The 24,854-nt window shown below is 40.2% G+C and overlaps 1 protein-coding gene and 1 long non-coding RNA gene across 3 annotated transcripts in view; one reads left to right on the top strand and one right to left on the bottom strand.

Moving 5' to 3' along the window:
• Positions 1–24,854, bottom strand: part of grk4 (G protein-coupled receptor kinase 4) — a 53,886-nt gene that overhangs the window by 28,525 nt on the left and 507 nt on the right. For both annotated transcript variants that reach the window (XM_077570567.1, XM_077570566.1), the window contains exon 2: positions 1,923–2,018. In XM_077570567.1, the coding sequence (XP_077426693.1) occupies positions 1,923–2,018 (96 nt within the window). The remainder of the gene's footprint in view (positions 1–1,922; positions 2,019–24,854) is intronic.
• Positions 7,577–8,216, top strand: LOC144054593 (uncharacterized). Its single transcript, XR_013294677.1, has 3 exons — positions 7,577–7,805; positions 7,880–7,910; positions 8,030–8,216. It is a non-coding gene; the product is annotated as an uncharacterized LOC144054593 (long non-coding RNA).

Here is a 24,854-nt window from a genome sequence, read left to right as displayed (position 1 = left end):
GTCAAATGCCTGACATTATCAAGACACAACAAAGACACTGCTATCACTGTCTATACTGTATCTTTTCACCCCTACAAAAGCACGAGGAATGGCGTGTGTGTGTGTGTATGGCTACACGGTCAGTGTGTTTAAGTACGCAAAGGGGATTATTTTGATCCTGCGCTGTGTGTGATAGGGAAATTACGCAATAGCCTCCATGTAACAGTGACGTATGAAACCCTTAACAGCTGCTGAGTGCAGACACACAGACACAAAACATATTTTTTCTTTACGCTTCTTTACGCATATACTGTGTTCTTTTTTAACTAACTCATGAGCGATATTTTTGTTTCATTATGGTCATGACCACATCCACATCTTCAACTTGTCTTCCTTGCTTTTCTCTTGCCGTTTCTTTCGCTAACTTCTTGGCGATGTTGACAATCCTCTTTTCCCATCGTAAAAGGCACATTTTTAATTGCCATTTTGTTGTCATGATTCTCCTCAGAAAGCCAGATAGCAGGAGGGGGAGGCAGATAGAAAGTAGGGAGAGGTGCAAATGTGGGGGAGGGGAGTGTGGTTAGAGATGCAACAAACAGAAGAGAAAGCCGTGATCCACTGTTACATGTGATTGCAAACTACTTCGGCAGATTTGTGGAAAAAAATTTCATTTGATGATAAAACCATGAAATTTGGTGTAAACATAGAACAAGCCCTATAGAAAACATTCAGCTATAGGGCCGTCGCAGACTTGACCATTGTCCCATATGGCAGCCATTTTCCAAAATGGCCACCATAAATTGAATACTTCTTAATATCTGAACGTTTACTTCATCTGCAATGCTGATAAAGGTGTGTAAATGTATGCTTTTAAGGAAACTTAATCCAACAGAACCATGTATTTTATTGTATCTGCCACAAAAAAATGTTTTTGTGATTCATCTTGCATTTAGGGGTGACATGGCCATTTCCGCAAACATATACAGTGGAACCTCGAAGTTCGAACGTTTCGGAACTCGTACAAATCGGACTTTGACCAAAAAATCGGAGTAAAAAAATGTCTCGGAGTTTAACCTCATTCTCGGAGTTTGAACACCCACCAAAGCAAGCAAAGCCGAAGGTACGGGTAGCCGAGTGAAGCGAGCAATACCGAATGCTCACGTCGCGGTAGTCGAGACGAAGCGTTGCTCAGTTCCAGTCAGAGCGTGAATACTCCCGGAGGTGCTCCGTACATTTGCGAGTGCATTTAGATTTTTCCACGACAGTTTTCTTTGACATGGGCCCAAAGAAAGACAGCGTTGCTAGTGGCAGCAAAAAAATAAAAAATACAGTGCTACGAACCACAGTGGTTTTAGGAAGGAGATTATCGCACCGTTGTAACTACTGTGACTCCTTCCGTAAATACTGGCACAAGGACTCACCTCAGCTGTTCAACAATGTGCCTGATGCTAAACAGCGCGCAAGGACCCCTTAGTAGTCTAACAATATTTCCAATGTAAAATACACCAACTCAGCAATGAACTTTATAAAGCATGCATTAACATAGCATTTTTCATCCACTGATGCCATCACACCACAACAACAAAAAGGTAAAACACAGATTTGCAGATGTGTTGTGCAGGCCTCAAACACTTGCTTATCATCGAGGTCTACTAATGACTCTAAAGCTAATCCTCAATGTAGGAGGCAAGTTGGAGTGGAGATGTTATGATTTGGTATATGAACAGACAGAAAACACAGTTGAAGAAATGACTGAGCAGACAATTCCTTGAGTCAGACACATACACAAATAGTTTCCTGTGCCCCGCCTGAGGGTGGGTGGTGATGCCAAAGAGGAAGGAAGTCCGATCTGAGCTTCCTCCTGCAGTCCGACCCAACCCTTTGACATAGCATGCCATGATGCCACAGTATCCTTCGGTCTCACACGCAAACCAATTTCTTACCAATAATGCGACGCAGCTCCTCACACTGGCTGATATGGGGTAGTTTTAGCATCTCTTTCCATTTCTTACTGCGACCGTTCCTCTTCCCGCCTCCACCTGAGAGTTAGAGACAGAGACGATCAATAGTGACATAGCAACATCGCAGGTCTTTCCTCACGTATATGTGAGCATGCTTGCTACCTTGGTGTTACCAGAGGTCCAGGTTCTAGTGTATCATACCACTAGTCACCTCCATACACAAGTACCGCACGCGGTGAACAACCGATATTTTACATGCACGCAAACTGTGTTATTGACAGACTTCTCTGTGAAGACTGGCTTTACATGTGTTAGGGGTTATTCGATCTTTGGACAAATTATGTCTGCCTCTGCAACAAAATTTAAGAAAAACCCTCAGTACCTGGTGAAAACCCACGTAAGCATGGGGAGAACATCCAAACTCCAATCAGGAAGGCCTGAGCTGAGATTCTAACCCAGAACTAGAGCCCGACCAATATGGATTTTTGGGGGGGGCTGATGTCCATTTTTGGCAAGAAAATAATCCTGATTACCTATTTATCGTCTTATTTATTTGAAAAAATAGTCCCACTATTCCCCATTATTCCACGCGGCAATGTTCTATTATCCATTTTCCATTTGTTCATAATATTGTGCATGTATTTTGTAATGAACACACTATAAATAATAGGGCCGGGGGGAAAAGTCCACCAAGTTGGATAAATCAACTTTAAAAATAGGATAGACTCAAATTTTTTGCCTCAAAGCTCCGCTGGAACCATGTTTGTGCCGTCCATGTTTTATACACTGGCTTTTTTTTGCAAACGCACACAGTATGTCTGTGATCTGAACTTTATTTCTTCTCGCATGATTTAGGAAGAAGAAGAAGAAAAGGCACAAAAGAAGAAATCTGACACCATGTTGAATACTGTAGCGCTGCATGTTGAGCTTTAAATAATGTCAATGAAAAAGAAATACAAGACTAATTTAATTGCCCATTGAGAAAACTCTTTGCGGCAATCGAAGGCTTTCACCTTTGGTGATAGGTAACGGAACACGTTAGATGCTAATGTGAACACTAGTGACTTACTTTCTATCACTCAACAAGCTCATTTCTCAACCTGGTAAATGGTTCGAGTACATAAAGGTAAAAACGATAACAAAGACTGACAATAGCCGTTGTCTGAAGGGCCATAATCGACCGATCGCCCGGCCGCTAAATCGACCAGGCCCTAGCCAGAAACTCTCAATTGCTAACCACAACTCCACTCCAAGGCATCTATCTCACCAAAGCAAAAATGCTCCAACTCTGTATCAGAAGGGGTCGCCGCCCAGCGTGTCGATGTCCAAGTCGCACAAATACAAAGATAGAAATCAAAAGTGGTGAGGCAACTGTGTTGGGCAACCATGTATTGACAGAGGCTTCCCCTACTGGGACAGTACTTGTTGACTGGAAAGCAAATCTAACAAGGAAAGGATCGCATTGGTCTCATGTTGAAAATATTGACAGACCTATTTGGAGGCTGCAGTGCAGCGCATAATAAATAATAAAGTACATGCGCACGCATGCAGTACAAAATGCAAAAAGTTAAACATAGCGTTGGCTAATTAATTGACTGTGTTTGACAGCAGGAGAAATCCTTGGAGACATTTGAGCCAAAAAACAAGAATGATTGATGAAGACAAAATGTCCCATTACCAAAAACATCAGAGCTCAAATTCCTTGATGCCAGAGGTGTGAGAAGTGTTTTGTTATGCGTTTACAATAAGGAAAGGAAAAGAGAAGCTGTTATCTAATTTTGAAGTCAGGTGGAAAGGAACAGAGAAAACAGTGGGGGAAGGAGTGTAATTAAGTGTGTGTGTGTGTGCGCGCGTGCATGTGCCTGTCAGAGCTCGTTGGGCAACCCCACCCTGTTTAATGTCACTCTGACGTCAAAGCCATGTGTGCAAGCCTTTAATGCAGAACGGATGGAGGGTGTATTTATTTAACTTTGGTTCTCCTTTCCGACAGAACGGGGGCGCTCCATAAACACCAACATCAGGCCAGTTGGCATCAGTCAACTCTGAGATCATCACGTAGGATCTCAGCGACAGGTCTAAGCATGTGCATAGTCACATGACTCAAGTTCAAGAAGACACATAGCAGCTGAACTGCCCTTACTTTCAAGAAACCCTCTAATCGTACAGCAAAATAGTTGATAATGTTAGCCACAACATCCCAGCCCCCACCTCATTTAATAACCGGAACCACATGGGGGATGGTTATAGTTCCTGCTACATTCCGCCACCAGCTTTTCAAGAAAAGCATTAGCCACAAATATGACCTGACAAATGAATGGGTGACCTCATGGTGCAATGAGCTTTTACTTTCTTTTCAACTACAGTCCTTCTATTCCTTGCTGACAAAAACTTTGCTGTGATGCTTCACGGTAAGACACAGAGTGGCTTTAGGGCAAAATATCTCATTAGCCTCCCATCACTTGCCGCAGCATGGGACAGTCTAAAACGAGTAATGTAATAAAGCGGAATGTTGGAATGTCAGAAAAACGTGATCAATTGTCACCAAAATTCATGTGCACATCACTACTCATGCCCACTTCACTCTGAATATATTAATATGATCGCCCCAATATCTTGAGTTTTGTGGCTGTTAAGTGTTATCCTCTCCATAGAAAAAGCTTAAAGGGGAATTCAAGTACAAAATGTTCCTTACAATTTTCTATACACCCCCACTAGTCCGCCCTGCATACTTTACCATCCAATCACATAGTAATAGCTTTTGCGTAGTTTTGTGATCGGTGTGGTAAAAAAAAAATTAAAAATAGCTACAATATGTCTGTTATTTACCGTAAAATCCCGTGAATAAGACATTTTTTCCCATACATGTAAAAAATGATCCAAAATCGTCCCACCATTCGATTGACAATTCCAAACAACCGGGCACTTCTGATATTACTGCAGGGCAACGCAATGCAAATGCTCCCTTTACAAGATGAAAACAAACAGGGTGGCTTTTGCCTGTGACTAGCATACAAACCATGCAGGCAGATTGTTATAGTAGTCAACAACATTTCATCACATTTTGAAATCCAAATAATCCTCACATATCAAATTACAATGATCCAAAGTCCAATGCTTTTCAGTGGACGGGGAGGGTCATTTCACCGAGTCCTGTTTTCGTCACAGCTGCATATCACGCCCCAAACACAATGTTGCTCTGTGATTGGTCAGTGGAAATCAACAGGCTCTGTACAAGATGTATTCTCAGGAGTTTGTGAACTCACAAATACCGCAAGAAATCATCTTGCAGAGCAAGGTTAGAGTCACTGAGGTTGTGGTGTCTTGCAAACTTTTGCCACCGACGTCAACAACACAACGCCATCCTGAAATCAAGTTCAATTACTAATTCAGGACGCTAAAAAAACACTGACATTGTATTATACGGCACCTGTTGCCAGTATTCAGCACCGGCTCCAGCGTTAGCATCTCCAGCATTAGCGACTAGTTGCTAGCTAGCCGCTAAGCAAACAAGACAGTGAGAGACTAGAGCAGGGGTGGGCACACTCAGTCCTTGAGGGCCATAGTCCTGCGGGTTTTGGAGGTTTGCCTTCTCCAACACAGCTGATATATGATCAGCTCATCAGCAAGCTCTGCATAAGCTTGGTAATGATCCTGTTGATTGGAATCAGCTTGTGTTGCAGCAGGAAAACTTCCAAAACCTGTAGGATGCCGGCCCTTTAGGACCGAGTTTGCCCGCCACTGGGCTAGAGCCATCAGTTACTTTTCAAAGGCAATTTAATAAGACAAAAATGACTCTGCACACATTGATACAGACAGCCTGACACAATTAATGTTCCTACTGATCACTTTTTAACAAACCAGGCTCGCTCAAGTGTGCTGTTTAAGCCGGCACACTGACGTCACTTTGTTTCATGAAACAAAATCTATGGGGGGAGATTTAACTAAAATCTCAGAAAAAAAATCTAGAATTCTGAGAATTAGGCAATATTAGCAGTTAACAACAAGCTTGTTTTATTAGAGAATAAACGACAAGCCTTTTCAATATCCCCAAATGAATTAACAATTAATTGTCAAAAAAAATCAATCTCTGTAAAAATAGAGCAAATTCAACAAAGTGGATGTCATTTTTGGTCTCAGCAGCCCAGAATTACTCAAATCATAAAAATGTCCTCGGCACTCAGAAAAAGAAAAAAAAATGTTGGCCAGTATAAGAGGATGCCAGCAACAACAAAAAACACTTAAGGGTCCTTTTTGGGGGACGTATTATACACACACATGGCACATAGACACGCCATTCTGTGCAGGTATACTAGTAAGTATGTATTCATAACCATTGTTTTAGGTGGTTGCTCTTTATTAGACTGGCAAAAAAAATGAGAACGTGCTATTTCAAATTGACAGTGAAGAAAATGCACAAACATATATTATGATTCAGTTATTGAATGTTAAAAAGTTAATACGAAAACCAATGCCATACCAGAGAGAAGTCTCAAGGAGCTTTTGAGCAGCATTACTGGCAAAGTCCTCAGAGTCACAGCATAGTTAGCGCCACTATCTTCACAGCTCGCTTTTATTTTGCACTGCCATGTGGTAGAAGTCACTTACCCATCTGATGAACACATGTCACACGCTGATGCTCAGCCACAAGTCCAGCCAATCTAGACCGAGCATGGCAGCATGCAGTCAGTATTTACATCTTCACACAATATGTTTGGGGTCGATTGAGCTCCACATTTGAGACTTTGACAAGACAGTTTCTTTCCCTAATTCATAATGTTACCTAACAAGCAGCATTCAAAGATGAATAAGAAAAGTGAGGATCAGATCATACACACATTTAAAAATTCCACCACATTTAGGCACAGACATAATTTCTCAAAACACAGGTAACAACAAGGTAGTTTTTGGCGAGGGCAATTCTACAGTATATATAGTTGTCGGAAATCAGGGCTGGACTCGACATTTTCAGCTCATCAATATCAGGTGAAAAAGATCTGTTTGCTTTTATTTTTGCAACGTCCTGCATTAAGCCTTTTATTTAAAAAGAAAAAAGACATTGTGTCAAATTGACAATGCAGAAAAGGTACAGACAATTGTGATTCGATTACTGGTTTGGTCAGAAAATTGGCAAAAATGTTAATCGTTGTTTTCCAAAGTAAAAGCTGATGCAAATGTCTTGTTTTGAAAAATATGTAAAATGAAACCGTTTAATTTTTTCAGGTTTTATTTTTCATGTCTCTTTTGCAAGTAATACATGTTTGACTAATGTACTTAATGTCTTAATCATTGTAGTAAATGCTCGAAATAAATACATAAATAATCTAGCTAACTAAACACAAAGATAATCAGTCTGCTAGACTAGACTAGACTACAGCATTTACTATCTGATCTCATAAAATACTGCTGAGAAGCTGAAATTCCAAGGATTGTGGCCATTTTAAATTAAACAGTTTCTAAACTTTTGTTATGTTTTGTTTTCAATGTATTGCCAAGGTATCAGATCGGGACTATTTGGCAGATATTCAAATCACGTGACTTGGAATAGAGTACAGAAAAACGTGATCGCGCCAAGTCTAACTAAATATTAGATAACAGCCCGTGCCTTGTCGCCATTGTCCCACACCCTGCGGCACTGGAGGTGCAGAGAGGACGACGGCTTCAGCGCTCCCAAAAAACAAAACTTAAATGGTAGGAAATGAGAACGGGTCACACATAGTTTAGGGCCATTGTAATGTGAGCAAGCTCACGCACGCAGGCACAATGGAGCCTGGCCGTGATAAACGAATGGCCTGTTGCTTTTCCAGTGGCTCTCACATAACAGCGTTTGATTGGCTGGAGTAGCCCCAGATAAGGAAAACATTAGCTGTGAGTATCTGTTGCCTATTCAAAGTAAAGACCCGGTGTTTGCTTAAAGTAATGCGCGTGTATATTCACAATAGAAGTCAGCGAGTGAGAGGAAGACAGAAACATGTGAGTATCAGGCAACACCGCTCCTGCTAATCCTCACCTCTCTCTCCCTTTTTGCCTCTTCTCAGCTTCGGGCTCCCCTCCCCCATATAAACAACTTTTTGCTCTTGTTATGCCTTCAGCAATTCTGTGTGGCCAGGCTTTTCCTCCACTTCATATGGCCCTGACGGAAGGTGTGTGCTGAATGCAGAAATGTGAATACATTACGAGTCAACGTGACAATGGTGTTCAAACTATTGCAAACCAGACTGAAAAGTGAATAGAAAGGAGTCTGCAAGTTAGCTCATCAATCCCAACAACCAATTTAAGATGCTGGTTAGACATATAATGCTTATGTTCCACAACAAGAACCAGGAATTTCCACTCATTTCCTTTTGTTTAATTTAGGCTGTATACTTAATATGAAGATGTTTACTTGCCATTAACAAAGTTAAGTTGCAGTGGTGTCCAATGTTTTTTTTTTAAATTTGTTTTAAACAAAGGCGATAATGTTAAGACAATAGACCCTTTTCATGGTGGCGTCAGGCCACTTCCGTTCAGTCACTCCAGGATGTCTGTTCGCTCTCACTACCTGTATTTGCCAGTTGAGTAACAGGTAAACAAATCGACAATCAAACTGAAGTATGAGTAATTATGTTTTGTATCAAAGGTGAAAGCATGCTTCATTATGCCATTTTTTTTAATCCCCCATTTATCTATCTGTACTTGGACACATCAAAGTAAAATTAATAAAATTCTATACTCTAACAATTTAGAAATCTGCCCATAGTGATTAAACTGGATCAAAAAACAGATTGGACAGACATCTGAAGACAGGTAGAAGAGTAGCTAGCAAAGCTAAATTGTATACATACTAATCACGTGTATGCGCAATTCCAAGCTTGCGTCCAAAAAAGTCAAAATGGCGGTATTATTCCGTGAAAGGACGCTCTCCACTCATTGAAAAACATTGGACTTCCGATCATTGTAATTTCATTTGTGTTTATTATTTTGATTTCAAACAATCTGCCTGGTTTGTATGCTAATCACAGGCAACAATGCCCGTTTTCATCATGTAAGGTTCGTTGCAATGCGGAAATATCAGAAACGTCTGAATGTTCGGAATTGTCCATACTGTAGATTGTTTTCTCATGATGTCACACACTGCTGGACATGCCATGTTGGGTTGACGTATTGTTGTGTTCCGATGCTGTGGTTGTGTGGGTGTGTGCGTACGTGCGCACAGAAATGTAATTGAGAGACAATCTCAACTAATGGTGAATTACTGTGCTGTGTTGTACTGCAATTACACACATGGGAGGGACAAAGTGGACAAAGTATCATTTCACTGTTCATCAAACAGGAATATACGGTATACACACAGTTCTTGGTGTATCATTCATTGTACAATAGTTCCAAAATGAAAATACGAAAATAATGATTAAAACAACAATTGCTGGAGTGATTTTCCCCAGGTTAACTACACACGACGCACACCATTTTGTTTTTCCTCTCCTTACAAAATTCCTTAACATGTTAAACTAGGCTTGCACTGGCACGGAAATCAAGCTGTGGCAGTTTTTACACCCAAATACAGTGTTGGGGTTAGGTTCCAAAAAATACCCACAATAAATGAAATCCGTGAAGTGGTTAGCTTTATGTTTTACAGCTCTAAAACCCCTCACCACACAGTTTATACACTTTTCTCATCTCACATTTCTCAATGTTCAAGCCTTCATAAATTTTATAAAATAGGTACATTACAGTAAAACAAAAAAGGATGCAAAATAGGGATGCACGATAACTGTTTCTTTCCACCGGTACCGATAACCGATAACTTTTTTTTCTTAGGAAACTACAAATATATTTGTTGTTGCAGCTTAAAAGAATAAAGGGTAAGTTTGTCCGATGATGCCCATTTTATGAATTATGTGGTATGACCAAAATGAAAGAATCAATTTGGGACTACATTTCAAGATAGGAGTTTGTATTATCCACAAGACAGCAAATAACCCACTTGCAACTATGCAAAAAGTTACCCTCTAGGAACTGGTACGTAGTGGTCATATTTTGCTTGTTATTTTGGGGGCGTTTGTTTTGTTTAGATGGCTAATTGTTAAGTCGTTTTGTTGCGACTCCTGCTAGTATTTTTTTTGTGGGGGGGGGGCTCCTGCTAGTATTTATTAATGCTTCAACAACATCAGTCACAGAATTATTTACGTAGCACTAGTGACGTTTCAAAAATGCACATTGAACACACATATTTTGGAGCCTATCCCAGCTGTCTTTGGGCAGTAGGCGGGGTACCCCCTGAACTGGTTGCCAGCCAATCCAGGATAAACATAGCAATAAAAACAAAAGATTAAAAATATGACCCACCATACAGTAGCTGAACTTCAACGAGTCGTAGCCATTTGTATTAAATGCTGTCGTAGCGTTTACTATCATCCATACATTTTCTGAGCCACTTATCCTGACTAGCATTAGCTATTTAGCTAAGCGAATGCTCGGTATACGTTGCCTCGTACGGTGCCCGTCAGACATGACATGCCGACAGCCACCCATGGTCTCGCTGGCTGCGCCTTTCGCCATCTCGTCTGAAAGTGCGGCCGGTGGAAGTTGCTGGAATTCGTCAATTTGTACTGTACTCCAATGTTGATTCAGTCCATACGATTATAGTATGCAGCAACGAAGGTAAAATCAGTTTAAAACGGAAAAGGCACGGCGTGACCACTACGGCTTCTGAGCATTCCCGGCTGCCAAAACTGGCAAAGTGAACCTCAGCCGTGGCTTTCATTCCATTCAGGAGAATGGAAGTCTCTGCAAGCGTACGCTGGAAAAAACTTTTACTTTGGTTTCAATATTTATAATAAATATTGTTTTTTAGAGTCAAGCTGACTTCGGCTGGTGTGTGCACAAGCTATATATTGTTTTTCCCAGTCGCCAAGCTTGACCAATGGCTAACTGTTTACTTCTTTTTATTTTTATTATTTTTTTTACGGACACACACTCAAACTCACAAACGCATTCTCTCAATCGGTAAGCGATCCGGCGGGGCCTGCCCTCCACGAAGGCAGGCGACCACACCACCTTGCCAACCAGAGCCCGTGCTCACGTTTACAGTGTTCCCTCGCTATAACCCGGTTCACTTTACGCGGCCTCGCTGTTTCGCAGATTTGTTTTAGTGCAACTTTGCATGCTTTTTTTTTTTTTTACAGTAATGTACCTATTTTATAAAATGTATGAAGGTTTGAATATTGAGAAGGTTTAAACAAGAGAGAAATGTGAGAAAATGTAAATGCCTCCAAGAGAATAGTGTATAAACTGTGTAAAACATTTATAATAAATGGTAAAAATGAAGCTAACTACTTGGCGGATTTTATTTATTGTGGCTATATAAGTCCCGCGCAACAACACAATTTTGCCTCCGACATCATGCAGCGGAGGCTTTGACTCTTAACCCCTAGGCGTTATTGTGACCCGTTTTTGGCTTTTTGTTGGTTCTGACCAAGCCATTTCAAAATAAAATACTGCCCACGGGTTAAAGTGACAGCAACCAGAGCAACGCTGGTGTATTTCAGGCGACTTTCAATATATTTTCAATATAATTCCGAGCTACCAGACCAATAAAAATCACTTCATTTTTTCCCCCAATATCGATATTTAGCGGTCCGATAATTATTGTGCATTACTAATGCAAAATCTACAATACAGCGAGGCCGCGAAAAGTGAACCGCAAGGGAACACTGTATATACTTGTGCATCCCGATCTAAACCCCAACACACGGACAATGTCATTACGCAAACACACGTCATTTAACTATATAAAAGACATTATAGCCATTTGTCAATATGCCTTCTTGTTTGTTTTTTACATCTTTGTGGTATCGTAAAACGTCATTAGTCGCTGCCCAAATACTGTTGCAATTGAAAACATGCATAAAGCAAGAACGCACAGAATACACAGATGTTGTTCTTATCAGTTAGCTTAACCCCTGGGCGTTATTTTATTTTGAAATGGCTTGGTCAGAACCAACAAAAAGCCAAAAAAATGGTCAAATAACGCCCAGGGGTGAAACACTAGCACTTGTTTTTTTAACATGAGAGAATTAATTAATTAATTATATTACAAGATACAAAATTGTTCACACTCCATCACTGTTTTTATTACTTTGGAATTTTCCATGGAACTTACAACTGGAAATAATACAACAAAAGTGTGACTATTACCAGAAAATATTGCTAATACCTGTATTCAGGTTTTGAAAGAGTTATTGACTGCATGCCGACATAGTCACTAATTGACCAATATAATCTGGGGGCCAGGTGATGAAGCGCTGTCCTCATGAATGAAAACCCAGGTGATGTGTTTACTTCCTCCTTATGGGGTCTGACTTTCTTGTTCAAACACTGGGTTGCTTGAGAACAATTGCCACTCGCTTTTTTGCAAAACCCTAGCTTCGCCCCGTTCGCCCAGCTCCCGAATGCTGTACTCTGAAACGACCCACCCCCCTCTATGGGTTGCTGGGTGAGCAAAGGGCTCATTTGCATGAGACACGGTCAGCCCTTTAAAATGGACAAACGTCAGGTGAATTGAACCAGTTTAATATAATGTCTCCTTTAATTGCAAAGGATTCACCAGAAATGGTTTGAGTAGGCCTCATGTTAATTTAGTACATGGAGTTTTTCATTTGAGCGCAAAAGAGAGAGCATACAGGGCAGGCCATGCACATGGCAAGACACACACTTGCTCACTACAGCTGCTGTGGCCTGCAATACTGTACCTTTCTTTTGCTGAGCTTCATCTCCCAGTTTGACATAATCCATTAAATCCAAAACTGACCCTTGTTTTTAAAGTGTCTAAGGGGAGATAGCAGAGGCTTAAGACTAGAGAATACTGTGAAATTCCACTTGAACAAGCTGGGGCTGGACTAGAACAGACCAATAGGTTAATCATCAATATGTTGTGTACAGTTGTCTAGGAGCCAAAATGGCTGAATTCATGGGCGCTCTATCTCTAGCACGGAGCCCTTCAATGTGAAATATAAAGCACATAGACGCCTTGAGTATTATCTTCGATGTTTATAGTATAATGAACAGAGGTGGGCATCATCATTGACTGGAATTGATGATTGATAGAAGTGCCCACCTTTTGGAGTGTGCTTCAGCACTTTCAGCGAATGCTTGATAATGCAAAGCCTCACAAAAATTGATTGCGAAGGACCGTGTGTACTCACCGCAATCGACAGAAGTAATCCTGCTTCACTCGGTGCTCAGTCTGTGCATTTTTTCAAGCATTCGCTGAAAGTGCTGAAGAACACGCCAAAAGGTGGGCACTTCCATCAATCATCAATTCCAGTCAATGCCCACCTATGATATTGAAGGACTGACATAAAAAATGGCAAGTGCAGTTGTAATAATGTCATACAGTTCATTTAGGTAATGGGGGGCATTAATGACAGTTGTAATAAATCATAAATTATACCAATAACATCCTAACAGGGGAAATGTGTGTTGAACTGGTTAAGATTGTGCCCTGTGAGTGACTTAATTCTACCAGCAAACATAAAGGACTTTGGTGTGGGGAAGTGAAAAAGCATAATTTATGCCCCTGAGCAAGGCACTTCCCTCCCCAACTGTTTTGAAGAAAGCTCCCCACTGCTCCAATGTTAAAATGTGTGCTGACTGTAGTCACTATGATGGGTCAAATACTTAGCGATGCATATTTAACGTATGTAAATGCCATGCCAATAGCCTTTAAAGTCAGCCACACACCAACCGACGCGACTGAACTAGATAGACAGAACTGGACAATTGCAACCAAATTACAGTCACCGGCTGATGCTTTACCACATCTACCAACAATGCCAAACTCCCTCTGCCATAAAAAAGTGCCCCTTGGCATTCTTGTCAGGAATCATTTTGAAGTGCCACCAAGGGTTGATTTTTTTTCTTCTTGTGAAGAGAAATTTAGTAATTTTGACAAGCATGTTTTTTCCAGATTAAACAATAAAAATACAACAATATAATGGGGAGGTTAAATGTCAAATATTTATGTATTTGAGTATTCCATTGAAAACTCAATAGAATAATCATGTATTTGGATAAACTATATTTTTTATATAATCAACCGTTTTTATCTCTCAAATTCACTTTGTGCATAACAGCAAACTATATTATTACCTAGACACATTTTCAGTGGGGCAATTTCAAACAAATATAAATTTATAAATATATATTTAATTTAACTCTTTGACTGCCAGACGTTTTCAGAAAAGGGATGCTTCTAGTGCCAGCTGATTTAAGCATTTTGACTGATCTTTCAAGGTCCACAGAAAATGTTGTGTTTGGACTATGGAAACACACATACTACCAAATGAAAGAGTGAACTCTCATCTTTCATCAGAAAAAAAAGTTTGTTTCTACCTTATTCCGTTTTTCAGTAATCAACAATAGAAAATGGTTAGTTTCACCGAAATGCTCTATTTTGAAACAAAAAAACGGAGAAAACAAGCTTTTTGTGAAACGATGTTATTTCATGCACTCTAGTGAATTGTACACTTCTTTTTGTCCATGAATGATGCCACAAACACCTAAACAGTGCTTTACTTCTGTAAAACACTACCACCAACAATGAAAAAGTGTTTTTTCATAGCAAAATACGTTTATTTCCATTCAACAGTGTAACAATTTGACAAAACAATTTCGCAAACTATTTACAAATGTGTGCAACTGCGGTACTATTTACAATTATGTGGATGTTTCAAATACAGTTTTTCTTTTTGTAACGCTCCCATGCGTGCAAGGAGACGCAGCAGGATTTGCACAACAGATTAGTTTCACTGCAATTGCCCCTTTCGCGTGCAGACGTTACACTTTCTTGACGGCCTTTTTTCATCGTCATCAATGTGCTCTTTAGCACTGGTCGATGCTTTTCGTCTTTGAAAAAAATGCTCAAGCGTGAGCTGCTTGCAACCGGTCGCCATTTTCGCTTCCCATCCCCAGCCATTGTCCCCTCTAGCTCCGCCTCACGTCTTCTACTGACGCCTACCCAATCTTGTCAAAAGAGAGTCATCGCTGCCATCTAGGGGCCAAAAATAGTCATTAGGCTAACTAGATCTGCTTGAAACTTTCACCACAGCTGGCCAAGGCTTTCCTCCACCCGTTTCCCAAAAAAATAAAAAATAAATTGGAGAACGTCTTTTAACGTCCTTGGCGGCCCTCCGTAGGTTTTTACTAAACGTCATTTAACGTCCTTGGCAGTAAAAGAGTTAATACATTTGATTTATATATTAAAATAGTTTACAAATACATATTTAATAGGAGAATTCGTTTTTAAATTCACTTTTTTTAGATGATGGGAACATGATAACATCAAAATAAAAAAATCTTTGGTGGGCGCGTTGGTTGTGTTTACCTTGGGCCCAAAATGACTAGCGACGGTCCTGCGCTGAGCCAGTGACGTCGCAAGCCAGCTGACGTGCCCAGAGTGTGATTAGCGGCTTTCGCATAGATGCAGAAGGCAGCTAGTGGCTGCGATGACTAATCTGAATTTCCCAACATATTGACCATCCACACTACATACGTAGATTGCGCTCATATGCTCTAATTCGGCGCAAAGACAAGCTCTCACACGAGCAGATTGCTCTTCCTCAATCAGCTATGAGGGACACGCCGGGGCTGCTGCACTTCTCGCCTTAGGATGGTGATCACGCATCCTTTGCAAATCTCTCCACAGTGTATCCAGATAACTTTAACAGATGGTTAGCCCCTTTTTTTTGACTGCATGGACAAAAAGTTCTGGTGAGATAACCTGGCATTTTGATTGGCCCTAACATTGGCAATTTTGAATTGTCACGTTACTCTTTACCACTGCGCATCAGCTCCTACAAGATACCAACCGGTGCTATTTCCAGTGCTCAGCCACTATTTTATCAATGATGTAAACCTCAGCTGTGTCACTGCAACGTTTGTAAATGCACAGCTACAAATGACAGAAATAACCACACATGAACATTAACTTAGTTTATTGCTGTGCCTTAGAAAATTGCAGATCTCGACAGTCACCCAAAATCCCATTCTTTCAAAGCGGCGTATGCAACAAACTCATTCTATAAACAGTATATTTGTGACGTAATGACTGCTAAATGAGCCTCACATGAAGCTAAAGTCACAAAGCAATGGGCTTTGTGACCCTCAGCTGGAGGAAACACCCCAGAGTTGACAACAAATGTTAGTCTGGCTTTCACCACAAAACTAATAAAGCTACACTGGCCAACGTCACGGGAAAACCCTTCCAAGTGATGAGGGGGAGACCTGCTGGTGGTGGCGGACAGAGAAATGTTCGCCACACAAACAGTATTTTTTGGACTATAAACATTTTTTTCCCCCAATTTGCCTTGTCTGCGACTTATACTCAGGTGTGATTTATATATATTAAAAAATTAGAACTCCGCACCCAAAATCACAATTTCCATCGGCTGTTAGCAAACACATTTGCTGCATTACAACCGGCGGCTAGAAGATCGTGGTAATGCGCCAAAAGTATTTGCCAACTGACAAAAGAAAGATGATTTAAAAAGAAGAAGGAGAATAAGCAAAATAAGATGAAGATGAAGAGAAACAAGAAGAAGAAGTTAAGCATTCCTCATGATTCTTTTTTTTTTTTTTTACTTGAACGACTTGTAGTCCAAAAAAATTCAGTACATCTATTCCTAATCTGGTGCGATTTTGCTTGGTTTGGAAGATAAACAAGTCGCAATTTCGGAATTTCAATACAAATTGATGTCAATTGGTTAATCATCTAATGAGTTTGACATACTTGGAACAGATCTCATATTCTTGGATAGACAAAAAGCTAAACAGACCAGAGGAATGCATTGCAACCACCTGCTGTATTTTGACTAAGAGGTCCAACTGGAAGGAGCAGTCATTCTTGGACTATGTCATCACCACTGGTTTCTACACCTGCTATTTTTACAACACACAGCTGAGTGTAACAAATAAACACCAGCATTCAAAAGAGATTTTGCAGAATTTGGCTAACCACTAAAACAGAAAAGGTAAATTCTATAAAATTAGTAAATGTTGAGCTGTAGCTCACCACCCCAGCCTTCTGCCTAAAATGCAGGAATGTTATAAATAAATCTGTCATCGTATCTCTTTTCAAAATCAGCATAAAAATAGTAGTGGAGTTGCGGTTTATGACTTGTATCCAGAGAAAGTGTAGATCTCTGAAAAATACTGTCGTGTAAATAAAAATGTGATCTGTAATTTGGATTTGTCTATAAAAATTCCATATATGACAATTCCTTTCAATTTCTGCCATAATTTGTCAGATTTAACCAAAAACTACATGGGGTTGCTGATTTTTGCAATCAAAATAAAACATGGTTTATTTTAGCAATACTTACTGATAATCACGACAATTTTGGTCATTACAATCATGATATGACATTTTCACACATTGCCATGTATACTGTATAGAATTACTATTGATCTTATCATTGCTATTAAGATTGAAGACTATCAGCAAGCTTTGGTGCCTGTGAAAGGTTCTGAGCAATGGCCTCACTAACGAAAGGCTGGTCACGACTCACACTCATTTTTTGGTTCAGCAAACGTTTTTTCATGAGAGGTGCCAAAATTAATTAATTAATGGACAACTAATCGATTATTAAATTAATCAACAACTACATAAATAACAGAGTAATCATTTAGAGCCATTGTTAACTTGAAATTGGCCAAAACGCTCTAATTTCAGCTTCTTAACGCTAATTAATCGCTGATTTCTGTAGTCTATGAAAGCATCTTTTTTGTTTTAATAAAAATAAGACATTTCCACACATCTGCTCTTACTTTTACCAGTAACTGAAATCAGTTTCAAAAAGGTTGGTCAGTACAACATCAATCCCTCTATTTATTTATTATCTCCAAACAATACCATATAAAAAAACTGCAATTGGTTAATAAACAGTTACCGGGAAAATGGTTTTGTACTTAACTTTAATGCAAAATAAAATTGTATTCCATTACTCAAGGGAATGAACGATAGAATAATCAATTCTAAAAAGCAGTCAATAGTGACATATCCCTACTTTGCATGTATTTAAAAGTAGCCCCATAAAAGTTAGTCTCACAGCAGCAACTTGTATTGTAAAGGTACTGTATGTTAAAACCGTTGTTGCAGTAAAGAATGAGACAATCGGTCTCATCATCAAACAAGAGGAAATCCATCCATCCATTTTGCGAACCGCTTATTTCTCACAAAGATGTGCAATATATTAAACTTAATTATGCTTATTGTGTTAATACGATTTTTTTTCTAGTCGACTAATCACCAACAGTAGTCGCGATGAGTCGCCTAATCGGATCATATGTAAATTGCAGCATATTGAACCAGCAAGCAGTTGCTCTTATAAAAAACATTTTAGCTTAAATTCTTGAATTATTTCAGGTATGTACAAATAATAATGAAGACAATTAGGATTATAGTACATTCAACTTTCATATTAAACTTTGCAGCATCCCTGTGTATAAATGATTGAGTAACTTAAATTGAAGGCGATATTGTGGCCTGTACATTCGTATCTGTAAATGTTTTGTGCATTTTAGGCCTTGTTCAGACTGCCAGCCCAAATCCGATTTTCAGCACATCCAGATTGAAAGTGGATGGCTCTTTTGTAGTCTGAACAGTCACAAAGCACATGAAATCCGATTTTTGCGGGATTGGTTGAAACCACATGCGGTTTAGTAGTAGTTTCATATCTGATTTGGACATTTGCGTCTCAGTCTGATCAGCTTGAAACACTCAGAACGGATTTGACTTTCCGTGACGTCACTTTACGTGTGCAAAAACCCAAAGCGCCCGCGCTGTCAATATCCAATCAATTCGCTGCCCGGCTGGTTCCTTGCATGGTCGGCAATCAAACGCCTTGACGGCTCCGCTGCCCCGTCGGCTCCTCTCATGCTCAACCGGAAATACAGTGACAGCTTACGTGAGAAAGAGGAAAGAAAACCGCTTAACGCGCTTGCGAGGAACGAGAGGTGCAGAGCGGTAAACAGCGTCACAATGACGTCAAACACTACACGCGCCGAGCGCCGCCTCCGTTCACCGTCGTTGCTACAGCAACCTGTCAGATGGGCTTATATCATGGCTCAGTCTGAACAGGTTCCAGATCTGATTTGGACACGTGCGGATTTGAGGAGGAATCCGACTGGAATCAGATATGCCTGCAGTCTGAACGCAGCCTTTAAACAGACCAAAAACTAGACACCAGAGAGAGTTGCAATAATACTATAAAACTATCTATAAATGACAAAGAAACACTTGTAAACATATTTCAATCTTCTTGGGCACCAAGCCCCTAATAAACACTTTTATTGGTTTTGAATTTTTTATTTAACCTTTTTGCTTCAATAGTGTGCATAATTTCGTAAACAGATCAAAATGAGGTATGCGCCTAAAAAAAACAACTTTAAAGATTAGGAGGAAGTTAGTAACTTTTTTTTTTTTTGCACTATAACCATTTGGAAACGAGCTCGTTTACCTGCCAGTTGAGTAGAAGAACCTGTTACTAAAGCGTCAACCTGTGGCAGGGTTTTTACTTTCTGAAACTGGATTCGTCAAACCTGACCATAACATAGTATACAATATTTGTAACAAACTGGGTTATGTGTTGCTGTTGAGGGCTTGTGGCAAACATGTCATGTTCTGTTACTTTGAGTGTTCCTATTCATGAGTTCATAAATGCTACACTGTTCGTGGTTGCAAGTGCGAATGGAGACCATGAGGCAGCACGTGTGCTGTTCCTGTTTTTATGTCAACCACGGGCATGCAAAAACAATGTTTTGCCTTTTAATAAACCAGTTCACTGCCTAATGCCTCCATAATCCAAAGAAGATGCTGTATCAAATATTATTGTGTTATTAGCTAATGTTGCTTAGTCGCTGCATCTGACAGACAGCGGGTGATTTATTTATTTATTTTTCTTGCAAATAGGATACGATCTAAATAGGAAGTTAACAGGAAATAATACAAACTTAGAAAAATTATAACTTAAAGCTGCTCTTTGTAACAATTTTCCTGAAAAATATCTTTACAATAACCTTTTTATTTGACCATTTATGACTGGAACCTCTTCTAATTAGTAGATTAACACCTTAGCTGTTCACAATGTGTACTCCTGCAAGCCTCCCACCAATAGTTTTCAGACTGAATTTGGGTCGAATTTCCCACCCAATATCTTACGGATGTGACGACGTGCGCATTGTAAATGTGAAGAAGGGTGTGTGCAGTTTTATTTTTCAGCCACAAGTGGCAGTAGCGATTCAAAATGGAATTTTATGCGTTCAGCAGCTTTAGTGACTCTGCAATGCCATATTGACTGGAGAATGAAGAGAAAACGGTGTAAATTTCTCAAAGCTGGAGCAATCAAAACCTCTTCATTCCTGTAAACCGGTTACTTTGGGGAAAATGTTTTCAACTGAGAGACTGTTGCTAAACTGCGTTCACGTCTTTACTCTAACCGTGTTGACATGCTTTTATTTCCACACAACAATCTAGCCATAACTTATTTTTGGGTTAATTTGTCAAAGTGGGATTTAATCCTACATTCAAACATGAACAGAATAATTCTTAAATATTTAACTCATTCACTCTCAGCCATTTTCACTGAAGCAACCCCCTTCGCTCCGGCTGTTTTACTGGATTTTGAATGATTTTGCAAGGCCCCACAGAATATTGTGTTCTATTGCTATAAAAACATGGAACCTAAAAAAGAAAGATTAGAGTCGCTTCTTTCATCAGGAATAAAAGTATATTTGTATCTGTTTCCGTTTTGCAGCAATTAACATTAGAATATAGCTTAGTTTCACAAATCTGTTTAGAACTGTGGGGAAATCAGCTTGTGTCCCAGCTTGCCCTAGTTGATCTCTTATACTCTGCTGCCACCTGCTGGGCGTTTTTGTAATTACTACCATTGCTTCACCCGTTCTCTTCAGTTAGGAGGCTGCATCAAAGCCTTCTGTATACTTTAGCATAAATTTATTTATTTTTTTACGTATATATGTCTTTTGAAATAGAACGTATTTTTATGTTATTGGGAGCAAATGAATTAAACATTAAAAAAATATTATTTTTTTTATTAACTCCTTGCAGGAAGGGTTGCTGACACTGACTTGATGTGACACAACGACCAAGAGAACTTTCCATCACCTACCACTAGTTTGCAACAAGTATTTTTGTTGGGTTCCACACTGGGGGTTTGTCTCGTCATTCCCCACTCCACAGCGAGATCAGGGAGTTAAAGAGCAGACTTAATGACATGACACTTTAGCAGGACAAAATTTTGCAGACTCATGGGATGTATCACAGCTACTGCAGTTGAGACCAACTTCACACGCTCCATTGGTGTATACATACTGTACATGTATGCATTAGGGGGACCAAAGCAGACGACCTCTTTGGGATATTTAAGAGTCAAGTTTTGACTCACTCCTGGATAGGCGAATTACAATACATGATTGATATAAACACTGAACTACCGTATCCACATCGCTATCCGTTTGTAATTGTTATGCCATTCACCCAAGACCTCATGTTGCAGCATGACATTGCCCTGCCCGATGTGGCAAGGATCTACACAAAATTCTGCATTGTCAGCATATACTCACTGACCTTGTCCATTGAGCATGTTTGGGATGCTCTAGGCTCAGTGTATAAGGGCCGCCGCACACTGAGTGATGTGTGCACCCCCAGCGACAAAGATGATTTGACGAGGGGGCTGGGGGTGTTCGTCGTCTGCACCCCCTTACCACCCATCTTAGCAATTTTTTCGGGGGAAACCTGGTGTTTAACGGCATAAGGTCACCGCAGTTACTGACTGGTTTTCTAGGTTACCAAATTGTTCTGTTCCGTTTGTTCTGTCTGTCACACAGTGAAATAGCTTGGCTCTGCCGATGTGTTACTTCGAGCAAAACACACAAGCATCTAAACAAATCTCACAAACATTCCCTTTATTATGACACAAGAATTATTTAAATAGACCTTGTGGTTGCAAAGATATCCTCTTTTTATTTTGGATATGTAATTTTCGAGCAAAAGCCTAAAAAATAGCCTAGAGCTTAAAGCGTTAAACTGCAAACTATAAGTTACGCGTTTGTATATAGAGGCACGAGGGAATTCCACATTGGTGGAATAAGCAAAAAAAACGAACTCTGAGTTTGACATCATTCCAGGAGGATTAACGAAGGAACTCCAAGTCTCCAGCCACTGGACAATGGCGAAAACTGGATGAGAGACAGCGAACACACCTTCACCAAACTAGAAGGCAGCGTTGGGCGAGTACGCCACCGCATGTGAATGGATTGTGGACACCTGGGAGAACGTGTCTGCTGGCACTGTTGTTCGAGCTTTCGCGAAAGCCGGCATCATTGCTAAACAGCCGCACGGCAACGAGACTGACTCCAATAATGATGAGGGGGAACCTGGCATGTTTGATGGAGAAATTGCAGCTGTTCAATTCGGATATAGAAGATGAGGACTTTGATCGATTTGTGGATGAAGACTGATCAAAAAATAACGCGAGTACTAGGGAAGTTCGATACCACTTTTTTTTTTTTAAGACCGATACCGATACTCAAATCTTCAGTACTCACCGATACCAAGTGCCGATATCATTAGTACTTATGATACATAAAATTTCCCCCCAAAAAACAATGACAGATTTTTTAAATACCTATATATCCCAATTATAGAAAATTCCCTTAAAATGTATTTAAATTAATGCCAATTATATTATTTCAATTTGCGCATAAGTCATTTTGCATAGAGCACACAATAACATAATAGCCAGGGGGAAAAAGTTCCAATCAAAATATGTGGTTGTACAACTTCCTTTTAAAGAATAGAGCAACTATGGAGTATTTTAGTATTTGAATACTTGACTGAAAATTCTATCAAGTAGGCTAGTAAAATACTCGGATAAAATATATTTTTGCTTGGATAAGGAGTAATTTAAAGAACACAACAAAAACATTTTGACCTTTTCACTTAATAATGAAAACCAAGATGGTTCCGTGGTTTCCCCTTTTTTTTTAATAAACAGTTTATTTATTATTTATTATATACACACACACACACACACACACACTATTGTTGCCCTACAGGTCACATCTTAAATCGGGAACCAGTTGAAACGTAACGTGGCAGCTTTCATTCACATCACGCTAAAATAACATATACAACATATTCATGTATCATGTCGTTCACTCCATTCATGGCGCCTTGGGCGCAAATGCGAAAACTTACCCCACGGCCTGGTCGAGGCCTGGACGAGGTTGAGTGGACGTGGGGCGTGAGCGATTTCTCTTTAATTCCTTCGTTCCCACTGCTTGAATCAAATAAGTAACATCTACTTTTTCCTTCCTTCCCTTGCGTTGGTGACGTGAGTTGCTAAATTAAAAGTAGCCCGTGCTAAGCTAAAGCCTTAAATAAACGAGTACTCGAGCAAGGAAAAAGTTCTCGGATTTTCTGTACTTGAGGTGCCTGTGGCGATCAATAAATGCAAAATAACCATTTCAGCCTTTGGTTCCTGACCACAAGAGCGGGACCAATACCAGTATCGATTCCCATCGCGAGGACCGATACCATAAAATATGATACTGATGCCTGGTATCTGTATTTACCTATCCTTAGTGAGTACATTGTTAAATTGTTGAATAAAGTACAACCGAACTCACTGTTTTGCTCCTGTTGTGCTGCAGAAAATTTGGGGGTGGACTTCCCCTTTAAGTGTATATCCGCAAAGGGATTTTAATAGGTTTTTACAATTCATTGACACAGAACCGGCATTTTGTGATTCTACATTTGATCCTTTCTGTGTCCCAGGGTGAATACATTCTAAATTGCAGCCCTCAAGTTTCAGTGTGTACAAGACATACGCATCTTCCCTGTAATGACGCGGTAGACCCCGTTCTTGTGTGACCGTGCAGCATCTGAGTGGACACGCACGTTACTTGAAACAATTCTGTGTTTAAGTGAAACATTTAAAAACTGATACCAGCTTTTTGTGCCATTCTTGTCAAGGAGTGTGCCGTGCCATTTCTCTCATGTAAAATACAAGTCTTCGCTCAATAAAGGTCAGGAAACCTTGCTGTAGGTTATATTACTATAGTGTACTGTATATTAACATGCTTCACAGTTATCTAGAGGCCATCTGAGGTTTCAGGTGGAGACCAAAGTATCCGACGGGTATAGAAATGCAACATGCAGAGCATCCTTCTAGAAATGTACACATCGCAAAGTGCAGTGTGGATCGAAAGCAATGAGCCAGTGCTATTAAATCAAAGTGATCAACTCGTCCATTATCTTCACAGACACTCTGATTGGATGACAAGTACATCAGTGCAATAATAATACACCCCCTCCCGACCTCCTCCTGTGCTGCACACCCACTCAGCGCCCTTTCTCTCTCTGCCATCTTCTGGAAACCGATGCACCCTCGCCTGTGATCCACCACCTCCAGGTGAGACCCTGCAGGGGGGTCGCCGGCCCACGGAGAACGGTGCAAGCAGCCCTCTGTAGCCCCCAGATGCTTTCAAAGCCGCATTTCAGGCAGTCAATTGAAGTGGCATACCTCTGCGTCAAATAGCACCAATCAGCTAATAAGCGTCACATAAGCAGGTATGCGGAGAGCTTGGTTAGAGCCCCCTGATGGGTATGTCATCACTCGTGTAACATATCATTAAATATGTGCACAGTCAGATGTAAATAGGCCTTTAAAAAAAAGCCACTGGTGCTTGTGTGGAAAAATGCGCTCGGGCCGCTGCAGTGCACCGATGCTGCAAACACTCCCTGCCTTGTTCACCCCCAGTCAACAGGCCCTAAACCTGCCCGCTTAATATGGATCTTGATAAAGATGACAACAAGCAATAATTGCGAGGACAGCATGCATCTACCAGGTGTGG

The sequence above is a fragment of the Vanacampus margaritifer genome, chromosome 7 (genome assembly GCF_051991255.1).
Source record: "Vanacampus margaritifer isolate UIUO_Vmar chromosome 7, RoL_Vmar_1.0, whole genome shotgun sequence".
NCBI classification, from domain to species: domain Eukaryota; kingdom Metazoa; phylum Chordata; class Actinopteri; order Syngnathiformes; family Syngnathidae; genus Vanacampus; species Vanacampus margaritifer.
This window is presented reverse-complemented; position numbering and strand designations above follow the sequence as displayed.